Here is a 12521-nt window from a genome sequence, read left to right as displayed (position 1 = left end):
ACAATTCAATTTAAAGAAAATTACAGTATAGTTAGCTTTATTTTATTATCTATCAATATCACAAGTAGTCAATTTGAATTGCGGTCAAATGACTAGATTAGTGTTTTAAACGTCGAGCTCAGCACACGGGGACACGGCCTAATAAACCGTGGCTAAGCATAATTGTGGAAGGCTGCGGACAGTTGAATCGGAATGAGTGGAGGGTGTTCTAGACTTATTTATTTGGTTATAGTACTAATATGAAATTGTGATTCTTTCACTTAAGGATTAATCATGGCTGATAATAATTACACTTCTGGAATTATAGAAAAACAGTCACCTAAGCCAAGAGAAGATCTTGTAGGCTATAATGTTTACTTTACAATATCTTGTATCCTTTAGCAATTATGTAGTTGTTAGTTACTTGTTGTAACTTGTTGTTACTTGTTACTTTTATTGTTACTTGGTTATTTCATGAAGTTTCATAAACGTGAAGGTGGTGCATTATCCCCGTGATACACTTGTAAAACGTTGACAACGAAATGTTAGATTCACTTCCGACACGGATATTAGAATCTTTTCTCGCAGAGGGCCAGAAGTGTGCTGCTGTCCAGCCAACATAATGTATGTAGCAGAGGGAGACATGTACCTCGGGTATAAAGTGGTCAGAGCGCAGATCTGTTGACCTCCGTTCGAAGTTGAGATTAATTCGTGGGAGGTTTAACTTTCATGGCCCTATACGCGTTGGCTGTGCACAGACAAAATTATACCTTTACTTCATCATGTATATGGAGATTTTGGGCCTTTTCGTGAATTCAACCCCGCCCCCCTTGCTCTGGACAAGCATGTTTGCATATAAAGTAGAACGTAAAATACAAGTAATGTGTCTAAATTAAAATATCCCACATTAAGAATTTAAAATATGTTCTTTCATTTCATTTATTCACCTTCCATAAATCCTGTCGAGAGTACATTTTCATGCAGATATGGAGATCGTTCTAGTTACAGTCACAACTAAGGATTACAGTTGTCATCCAATAGCATACACATTTGTATAAAATACTGATAAACATATACAATATAATAAATAAGTTAATTGTAGTAGTAAAAGTAATGGCAAACCTTATACAATTTGTACAGTTTTATACAAGTCTGTTAATTAAAAATTCAATAGTTAAAACACAATGTCATTAATGATAAGATATTTAAGCATCCTGTTGCACTCCATACGATACATGATACAAACTCTGTCTTCAGTGCAAACCATATATTATAGGTCTTTCGTTTTGCTCTCCTTTACACACTACATGTTTCGGCCACAAACGGCCATCATCAGCATTTAAAATTTAAAAACACAGGTCTTTCTGATTGTTCCTTTCGTCGTTATTACCAAAATCTACTTCGTTGATGTCTTTGCTATTTACACACGTCAATTTTGATTTCTCTGAATTAGCACTTTTAAAATCTTCAGTTCTAATTTTAAAATCTTTTCAATTTTCATCTAAATTTTAAATTTAAAAGTGTCAGGGTTACTCGCCCTATGTCTATAGTGCTGCAGCGGCTACTTCTTGTTTCTAGTACTGTACCGGTGTTATCTGTAATATACAAATATTCGTATTACTATCTTATGTACTTAATGTTTTCTTATGTGTTTAACACCAGATACAAAGAACATATACATGATATTAGAAATAATAATAGCAATTCCGGGTACTCAAATCACATACTAAATACAGGACATGCATATGGAACAATAACAGAGGTAATGGAAGTTGTAACAACAGGAAAGAAGGGCAGACATTTGAATACATTAGAGAAATACCATATATATAAGATAAGTAAGAAAGGCCTACACATGAATGACACACACATAGAAACACACAATCCCATATTTCAAATGATACACGAAATCTATACAGACTAACGGTACCTCCCTCTCCCCAATACCCATTCCCCTCCTACACTCACCAACATAAAACACAGCACACGTAGTAAAGACAAGCAAGTAAAGACAAGAGTAAGTACAAATAACAGTATAAACACATAAGAAAACATTAAGTACATAAGATACTAATACGAATATTTGTATATTACAGATAACACCGGTACAGTACTAGAAACAAGAAGTAGCCGCTGCAGCACTATAGACATAGGGCGAGTAACCCTGACACTTTTAAATTTAAAATTTAGAGGAAAATTAAAAAGATTTTAAAATTAGAACTGAAGATTTTATAAGTGCTAATTCAGAGAAATCAACATTGACGTGTGTAAATAACAAAGATATCAACGAAGTAGATTTTGGTAATAGTGACGAAAGGAACAATCAGAAAGACCTGTGTTTTTAAATTTTAAATGTTAAACTAAGTGCAGTGTGACAGATACGTGAGTAATACACCTGATGATGGCCGTTTGTGGCCGAAACATGTAGTGTGTAAAGGAGAGCAAAACGAGAGACCTATAATATATAGTTTGCACTGAAGACAGAGTTTGTATCATGTATCATCATTAATGAGTTTTGTATAACATACATTAATTATATAATAAACTGAAATAAACACTAGTATGCAGTAATATACACATTGTGTATATCTAAAATAAGCATCTAAAAATCAGAACACAGCCTGACAATCTTGCCTTCTTTTAATTGTAAAGCAAGACAACTACTTGCATCTTAAAAAGATTTATAACCAAAATATTCTTGTAAAGAATAAAAGGAATGTAAATATAAAAATTGTTTTAATTGTACCTCAAAACTTTTAGTGTCACTCCATAATATATTGTGGTAGATTATTATAGACCTTTGTTCCTAAACAGTAAACTCCCTTTTGGTATTTACTCAAATTTACAAGAGGCTAATGGAGATTATTTTGCTGTCTGGTATTTATTCTATGAATCTCTGAATTTGTTTTTGTTTTTTATCACAAAGAGTATAAGAGATAGTATGTACTGAGATGCCAGAAGTAAGATTTAGAATTCTCTAAATAAGTTCCTGCATGAATCCCTCCTTCTGCATCCCAACATAATTCTAATTATATTGTTTTGCATTCTAAAAATTTTTATACTTCGGGGTGAGTTTTAAGTATACATTTCCATAATCTGGAAAACTAGCAAGAACATGTGTGGCGCAGTCTGATTGTAGACAGGGCAGAGTAATTTCCACTGTGTAACAGAAATTGAATTAATTTCAGATAGGAACAGCTATCAAGTTTCTGCAAAATCCAAATGTCCAAAAAAGTTCCCTGGCAAGTCAGCAGGCATTTTTGAAAAGAAAGGGTCTCACAGATGAAGAAGTGCATATTGCTTGTGAACGTGCAGGTGCCATTGGAAGCCCAAGCCATAATGGAGTAAGCATTCTTATTTATACCTCATAAAGGTTTGAGAGTTGTAAATTAATAAAGTGCAGAAATCCAAGACATGTTCTGTGAAACTAATGGAAATGAATGGCAGCACTGTGGTGACAAAAATGCTCAATAAATTAGTGGTATTTTAGAACAGTCATCATTTCTCTGTTCTAGGTACCTTTCTTCATAGTCATAATATGAGTTTGTTTTGTAAATATTAACAGTAATTTTAAAAAAAAGTTCACTCTGCAAACGAACTGGTAACTGTAGGTGTAATATTCTCTGCTTTCAGCAGTTACAGACAGTGCTTCAACATACAGCTGCACCAGTGGCACCTCCATCTTACATGTTGCCACCTCCATCTCATTGGTCCCGGTTTCGAGATGTTGTAAATACAATTGCAGTCATAGGAGGCATAACATATGGATTGTATCTGTTATATAAGGTACAGCCCATCCTATCTCTCTAAGATCCATTCTAATATTGTCCACCCACCTACAACTTGGTCTTCCCTGTGGTCTCTTTCCTTCTGGCTTTCCCACCAATATACTATATACATGACCTGCACACCTCATCCTCCTTCACTTGATCATTCTAATTATACTCGTACTTGGAGAAGAGTACAAGTTATGAAGCTCCTCATTATGCAGTTTTCTCCAGCCTCCTGTCACTTCATCCCTCTGCAGTCCAAATACTCTCAGTCTATGTTCCTCCCTTAATGGTGGAGACCAAGTTTCACACCCATACAGAACCACAGGCAAAATTATAGTTTTGTATATTCTAATTTTAATGTTTTTGGACAACAGACGAGAAGACAAAAGGTTCTGGACTGAATGGTAGCAAGCATTCCCCGAGTTCAGTTGCCTCTTAATTTCCTCCTGAATCAGGTTTCAATCTGCTATCATTGTTCCCACCTATCTGAACTGTGCCACATTTTCAAAACATCTGCTTCCTATCTTTATGTCATGATTTTGCCCTGCATTTTGGTGACGAGACAGCAACATATATTTGGTTTTCTCTGTATTTACTTCTAGATCAACCTCTTTACTTGCATCAGTTAAAGTTTGTGTGTTTTTTCTTTATGGTATCTACATTATCACCCAGTAGATTAACATCATCAGTGTAGACCAACAGCTGGTGTGTCTCGTTTAATTTCCCTGGACCTTCGCAATTGCATATTCTAAAGCAATGTCGTAAAGGAGTGGCGATAAAGCATCTCCTTGTTTTAGACCATTCTAGATAGGAGATTTATCAAAATTTTACCTACACGGACTCTACTATACGTTTCGTTTAAACACATTTTAATCAACCTAACTAGTTTCATGGGTATCCCAAAGTCTATTAGAATATTGTACAATACTTCCCTCCTAACTGAATCATAGGCTTTTTTGTAGTCTATGAATAGCTGACGTAATGTCTCATCGTACTCCCATTTTTTCTCCAATATCTGATGAATGCAAAAGATCTGATCTGTAGTTGACCTGTTACGTCGAAACCCACACTGATGATCCCCAATAATTTCATCTATATATGGACTTAACCTTGAAAGAATATTGAACAAAATTTTATATGAAGTTGATAGCAGTGATATCCCCTGATAATTACTACAGTCAGTTTTACCACCCTTGTGAACTGGTACAATAATAGACTCCTTCCACTGATCAGGCAATTTTTCCTTATGCCAAATAGAAGTAATTAGATTGTGGATCTTAGAACATAATATTTCGCCTCCTGCTTGAATAAGTTCTGCTGGAATTTGATCACTACCTGGCGATTTATACTGTTTCAATTTTGCAATAGCACTTTCAACCTCAGAAGGTTGTTTGACAGTTATGATCTTATTTTTATGGGGCTCTCTCTGACGAGAGGACGGGTCCGACTTTTGTCTCAAGGGACTCGGACCCGAGAAAGACTGCGCTGACAAGGACCAGTAGTAAATACAAAAGACAGACATGGATTGAACCCCCTTACATCATAGGCCTCTCGCTGACCACACAGAAAACAGCCTATATTGTTTGATGTGTTTACAGACCAATTGCCTAGCAATGGTCACTGCACAGACTCCACTGTTGCGTGACATCACAGCCTAGCGGTGTGGGGTGTTTACCGAACGTTGCATAGTGATGGGATGAGTGGGGATATGTGATGTTGCTCGCGGAAACGCAGAGTTCACATGACCCCTACTTCCTGTTACGCTATCCAAGCGTTCACAGAGTTGTTGCCTAGCAATGTGCCAATACAATCTGAAACTCTCCCATTGTGCGCGTGCCCCCAGGCGTTTGTGACTCAACAGTTCATGCATAGAGCAAATACGCCAAATTGCTCCCTCCTTAAGGCTATAAAGTAAAGGTATCCCTGTAACAGGCCGTGGAGGCCCATATGGTTGTGAGATGTTGAGGTTCCCACATTTTCTAGACAGTCGGCTCATAGATGACGGCAAGGTTGTCAGCCTTATGTGCCAGCTGCTCTTTACCCCTCCAAGAATATTCCTGGTACTCATTTCTGTCAGAGGCTGAGTCGACCCCAGGGCCATAGTTGCGGCTAGAAGGATTAGGTCACTTTAAAAAAAAAAAGTAAATGACCTCATAGGGAGTTCAATCTGCAACCTTCCCTCTTGTAGCATAGTGCCTCAACGAACTACGCTACCGCGTGCCCCCCATAAGGCTGTTCATCCCGAATAGCCAAACGCTGCATCCTCGTTCCTTTTCTTCGCGTGTCTCTTGTGGTGTTCATTCTACCGCATCTGTCCCCTGCTACAAGGTGCTTGTCCTGAGCAACTCCATGGTAGGTCGCAAGCCGGTCCAGTTGTACTACCAGTCACTCGATGTTTTTGTCATCATTCATTCTCCATTCATGCCGGAGAGGCTGGTCTTTCTACATTATCGGTTCCTCCTCTGCTTGCAGTCTCTTTTTCCGTTTTGGAGGGGGTAAACCCCTCCACAAGGTCCAGTCCACAATCTATTCCGGCTATTCGCTTCGCGATCTCCAGTCCAGTCATCTTCCTATATGTCTTGTTAGATTTTTTTTTTTCTGTTGTGGATACTGTCTGCAGTTTTTCACCTTAGCCTCGGATGTAGCAGCTCTTCTACATCTCGGCTCCTTATGCCCTTGCTGCATTCCAGTTTCGGTTGACTTCTCCTTTCAAATGTCTGTCCTCTCAGGGTTTCTCTCTCTGCCCCTGAACCAGTTTCTTCTGACGATTCCTTTGCGCCGTGTCACTTTCGCACTGCTGCTCGTCTCTCTGCGGGCGACGGCCAATCTCGTCTGGGATCCACACTTTTCACTTTTCCCTTGTATGCTTCGGTTTCTGGCGGCATCCCACAGCCAGATTTCGGTCCCTATGCCTCTTCTTCAGTTCCACCATCACTGTGACGTCTTCTACGGGGACCTCTTCTTGTTGTACCGCCTCAGGTTTCGTTTCCACTGAGGTCAGTTTCTTCTCTTCCAGATGTGCCTCCGTCATTTCTCGGCAGGCCATTGTCTCTTTGTGACCGGCGTCCATCTCTTCTTGCCAGGCTTTCATGTTGGCCAGCAACTCTTTGTGACGTTGCTCACAGAAATGCAGTTCACGTGACCCCTACTTCCTGTTGCACTATCCAAGCGTTCATAGAGTTGTCGCCTAGCAGTGCTGCGATACAATCTCCAACTCTCCTGTTGTGCATGTGTCCCAAGGCCTCTGTTGCTCAACAGTTCCTGCATAGAGCAAATACGCAACAATATATTAACACCGCTCTTTTCCAACCAGCATTTATAATGTCAGCACAGTCGGAATTGTGCTATCCCTGCTACACCAGTTTCTACCTTAGGAGAGTGTGATGGCCACTGTAAGTTGTCCTCACAGAACGAACTAAGATAAGTTGGTGTAGGTACGGGAAACTAGCTGGGTCAGTTACCAGGAGGCTCGGGATAGCGACGCCGAATTAAGCAGTATTCTGGGAGTTGATCCAGCTTGATGTTGATTCACTTATTGTTCTCCAAACCACACTGTTTAATTTATTGTACATTAATGCTTACAATTACAATTTATTTATTGATCTGCTAATTAGGTCTCGGAGTGTGCAAGGATTACGTCCGTACACTTCAGAATATGGTGAAAGACTAGCTGCATGAAAATGGCTTGCACATCCCATGCTGGGAATTCAAAAAAATTCTAATTCTCCACGCTACAAACATATATGTGCGATCCCATCTCCTGAAGGGAAGTTTGAACGAGGCAACTCAGTCATAATGGCCCTTGAATGGTCCTCATTCACAGGCAATTATAACAAGTCTTGACATGGCTTTTTCACTGACTTTTGTAGCATGTCTGGTTTCCTGTACCTGAGCAAAATTAATGACTGCTCTGCTTAATGTCAGAACTCCAGACTCCTTGGCCCTGCCAGAATCCAGAAATTTCCACATAAAGACGGTATTGCACGTCCCAAACAATGAATACAGTGTTGTAGATCACGATAAAGTTCCAGTAATATCAAAATATCAGACTTTCAATTTAAAATTACTGAGAATCAATTTGTAAATAAAGTTCACTGTCATTTATAATCATCCATAAAAATAAGGGCTACAACTGATCAGCGTCAATATATATACTTTCAGAAATTTGTAGAACCATTCTTATTTGGGATAAAAGAGAAACAGAAGACTATTGAAGATTTAATATCAGAACTGAATGAAGGAATAAGAAAGGTTCATACAGATCTGGAGAGAATTAGTGACCAACAGCAGCAACAGCCCGAACAGAGCAGTTCCGCTTCCAAACAAATCCAGGAGTTGAAAGCAGAAATAGCAACAGTCAAAGGACTTCTACTCAGCAGGTTAGTATTTATTACCTTATCAGGTGTGGATGGGTGAGGTAAGTGTTGACAGGCTTTCTTGAGTAGATCCAAAATAAGGTCCTCTTAAGTCTTAAGTTTTGAAAAATTAATATGCATGGGACAAGATATCGTAACTGTTGGATATTCCAACACTGGAATATGGCTCTTGACCAAAAACTGCATTATGGAATGAGCTTGTCACTGTTATAATACAATATTTGTTTGGCCAAAGGTTCAGGTTTATTCATTAACTGGGCTAGTGTAAGTTTTCCAAAACATCGAGGTATTTTCATCAGTTGTGTATTTGTCTGGAGTAATACATTCAGGAGGTTGTCCCTTTGGCCCTAAAAAAAAAAAAAGCACATAAACATAATTTTGAACTTCAGTTCTGATATAGGTACTTTTTCCAGTCTGAAAGCAGATTTCGTGTTCAGAAATGAAAATGAATGGTCCATGTAATTTCTGAATGTTCAACTGCATCTCATTCTTCAATCCACACATAAACCTATGCTCTTCACATTATTTTATCTACTTCAACTTTGTAACTGTCCATGACATTTTCCAAAAATCTGATTAAAAGTAACGATACTGATTCACTGTTCTCATTTCATTACAAAGAAATCAAAGATGACATCAATAAAATTAAAGCTATTTCAAAAGATACTGAAGGCAAATTATATTATTACACAGCACCTGTAACTCTTACAATCATTTGTTCCACCTTGCTTGTGCTGTCACCTATCAAAGAAATCAGTTTGATTACTTTGCCAGACTTAATATATAATTATTGTCCCACATGTCAACAAATTCAGTCATTGTGTCATCTGTTTTAATTCAGAAACCCCTTATCTTTAGATCATACTGCTCTAACCATGTAAGGAAGGGTTGATTTTAATTGTTTGTTTACAGTTTATTTAATGCCATTGTGAGTAGTTCAGACTATGTACTGTCAAATGATAGGAGATTGGAAAGGATGTGGTCTTAGCCTAATTTGAGGTGCTATCCCAGTATCTGCCTTGAGGGACTGAGGAAGACTATGAAAGACCTCACAACAGCTGGTCTTCTAACAGATTTGAACCTGGAACCTCCCAAATATGATGCAGAAGTACTATCCATTCAGCCATAATGTTCAGTGGAATGGTTTGTTATAGGTCATTTTTCAATTAAGTTTTATATAATTAAATGCGGGTAAATAGTAGAGTAAGCAGGACATAAAGAAATAACATAATTGAAGGAAAGCATCCAGTAGTGTTAAATGAAATCTCACTGTAAATGGGAAAATGCTGTATTAAATTGATAACTTAGTGATCTTGAAGTATAAGAGAAACCATATATTAACAGTTGAATACTGGTGAAATAAGTACCAATTAAATCAGTTGAAAAGAACTGTAACTCCAATACATGACAATGGCTCAACTTTTCTTTTTCATTCCAGGCATCAGTTTCCAGCTGCTGCTACCAGCAATCCACTGGTTCCTCCTTCCATTCCTGCATGGCAGTTATCATCATCCCCCCAAGTAACTGATGGTGATGAGGGAGAACAAGGACAGAAAGGAGATGGTGATATAGAAGTGTGCACAAGTGGCTCAGGCTCTAGTGAAAATGAAGTTGTCACCAACACTGGCAGTGATAGCAGCCTTGAAATGATCAGGGAATAGAAGGGGGGGGGGGCAGAGCCAAAGATGTGTATGGCTTCCAACACTGCTGGTATCAGCCACTGAGAACAAAAAGCAGTTAAAATGCTCCAAGTTCGGAAAGGGTGATCAACAACTGATGATGCTTCAGAAAGAACTGTCATGTGATGCTAACCAAAAAGAAAGCTTTTATAAACTCTATAAACGTGAATGCTACGTATACATTCAGTACAAATATATGTGGACATGAAAAGAGAAATAAAGAATACAGACACTTCAAATAATTTGCTTTGTTTTTCCACTCTTAATGCTTGAAATGAAGAAAAAGCACCATAGAAAGTTTTATTTGTACTGCGGTGTCATGTTATTTTGTCCATTCTGTCTTTCCAGTGCATCACAACAATTATAATAACATGATGATTTACATAAACAAAAACATTCAGCAGTGTAATTTTTTTTCTGGCTAAAATGAAGATGGAGACAATATGAGAAACGATCAGTACTTTTGTTTTACTAACAATTATGACAAAAAGCTAGTCTAAGTATTTACAGCATAAATGTCATCTTAACATTCCCTTTTTCTTTACACAATTACAATGAAAACTGAGTATGTCTAAAAAGGGAGGACTCAAATCACTGGCTTCTGGAAAAAAGACATGGGTCTGCAGAATTGTAATCCTGCTATATCAATTGGTCTCTAAAACCTGTATGAACACACAATTAAAATTACTAACAATACATAATCACCACATTCATAAAAGGGGACGTTCTTAATCCCCTTCTTTTGGAAGCATGTTATCCTTACAGCTTACTTTTAAAACACAGAAACAGGTCCCTACAGAATCAACATATTAGTGCCTTAAAATACAGAACACCAAACAAAATTATACTTCTCAATACAGCAGTATTTAGGGTCTTGTACCACATTACATTCAGGTTAGGATATCACAACTCAGTTCCAAAATGTCACAAAGAACCATTATTTAATCTCTTGGTCAATAATAAGCAAGATATTTTACAACCCAGCATAACAGTACAAAAGCCCCATATACAGGGTATACACAAAAGAATGGTGTGGTTTCAAAAGTTAATAAATTTATTTCTCAACTTACACAGTCAAAACGTACACCGTCAGTGGTGGCAACTGTCCAAGTTTCTCTTGCGTTAATTATAAACCTCCAATGTGTGCACACTGGATCACAAGCGATACATGCACACGGTAATCAAACTCTGCTGCAAATGGAGATAACCTTCTCCCTCGGCCACCCCGTTCGCCAGTTCTTACACCGTGCTATTTCTTTCTTTGGGGGTTCGTAAAAGACAGCATTTATGTACCACCATTGCCCACATCCATCCATGAATTTCGTGATCAGATAACGCATGCACTGCAGACCATTACAGCGGACATGCTACACTGGGCCTGGGATGAGACTGATTACCGTGTGGATGTACGTCGTTTGACCCAGGGTACATACATTGAAGGTTTCTAATTAACGCGTGAGAAACTTGGACAGTTGCCGCATCTGACAGTGTATGTTGTGCCCGTGTAAGTTGAGAAATAAATGTCTTATTAACTTTTGAAACTGCACCATCTTTTGTGTATACACTGTACTGCTGTGCCATTAATCTCCTTTATCCAAATTAGATCTGCATCAAATGGTAAACCAAAAGTCAATGTCAAAGAAGACTAGCATTTATGTTTGTTTGTTTCTGACAGACTCATTTTAGTTTACAAGTAACATTTATACAGGGAAGTCCTGTATATGGACATACGATATTAAAAAAAATCACACATTACAAATTTACAGGGCTTTTCTTTTTATTAACATTACAATTAGTCTACATGTGCTCAAATATGGATTTGTCTACTACTATCTGAACTTAATCCCTCTCACAGATAAGAATGAAATTTTACCATCTACAGCCACTGAACTGTATTTACAAAAGTGATTCACAGGGATGCCAAATAATACACTGTTAAAATCCCAAATCTCAAAATCTTCATTCCTTTAAGATTTAAAAATACCATACAAATAGGTACCATAAGAAATTGTAAAGTTCTTTCTCCCCAAATGAAGTGAGTGGTAACATGAATCAATCTCAATCAAGTGCATTATATATATATATATATATATATAACACAATCATCCATGAGTGGTCATTCAAGCGGTGAAATTTAATGGTAGAAGCCCAATGTAATGAGTATGATCTATAAAGGGAAGTGAATTCTAATGAGCATTTTATTATACACTTTAATATGTTAAGCAGAGCAGTAGTCTTTGGTTTTAATGAAAGATCATTCTTGTAACTGTGGGTCCTGTGCAAAAAGGATGTGGTTTAACTTTAAGTAACTTTTGAAAAATAGCCAAAAACATCTTTCAATGCTTATTTAAAACCACAGCATGGCTCCATTTTCCCTGCAACAGTGGAATTAATCACTTGACCCACACTTCCATCCATCAGTAGTGGGAAATTACATATTGTCTACATATGGAAAAATGTAAACTAAATTTGAGCCAGAAATGGATCTACCCCACTTTTGCATTGGATCCTTCTATTTCCTTTATAACAAGTGCTTTTGCCTCTTTTGTTTCACATAAACATTTGATAACTGGAATGTGTCTGCCCTTGATGCTCTCTGCAATGAGTCGCGTCAGCTTGTCCTTGCCTCGAGGATTAAGATGCAAACAATGCACAGTATTGTAACATGTTGCGCGACTGAGAACCCCCCTCCTCTCCACGGTAACGTAGCGCTC

General features: G+C 37.9%; 1 protein-coding gene across 2 annotated transcripts; it reads left to right on the top strand.

Annotated features, from left to right (window-relative positions):
• The first annotated feature begins 1 nt into the window (after position 1).
• On the top strand, positions 2 to 10764 carry LOC111868915 (peroxisomal membrane protein PEX14). 2 transcript variants are annotated; one of them, XM_023860013.2, is made up of 5 exons: positions 2 to 339; positions 3168 to 3323; positions 3616 to 3765; positions 7914 to 8131; positions 9567 to 10764. In XM_023860013.2, the coding sequence occupies exons 1-5, from the start codon at positions 274 to 276 to the stop codon at positions 9787 to 9789; spliced, it is 813 nt and encodes a 270-aa protein (XP_023715781.1). In that variant the 5' UTR covers positions 2 to 273; the 3' UTR covers positions 9790 to 10764. The 2 variants fall into 2 exon arrangements, with proteins under 2 accessions (XP_023715781.1, XP_023715780.1); XM_023860012.2 differs by having other exon boundaries at positions 3613 to 3765.
• The last annotated feature ends 1757 nt before the right edge of the window (positions 10765 to 12521 follow it).

This window comes from Cryptotermes secundus, unplaced genomic scaffold, assembly GCF_002891405.2.
Source record: "Cryptotermes secundus unplaced genomic scaffold, Csec_1.0 scaffold753, whole genome shotgun sequence".
Classification (NCBI taxonomy): Eukaryota; Metazoa; Arthropoda; class Insecta; order Blattodea; family Kalotermitidae; genus Cryptotermes; species Cryptotermes secundus.
Note: the sequence above shows the minus strand (reverse complement) of the source record. Positions and strands in the feature narration are given on the sequence as shown.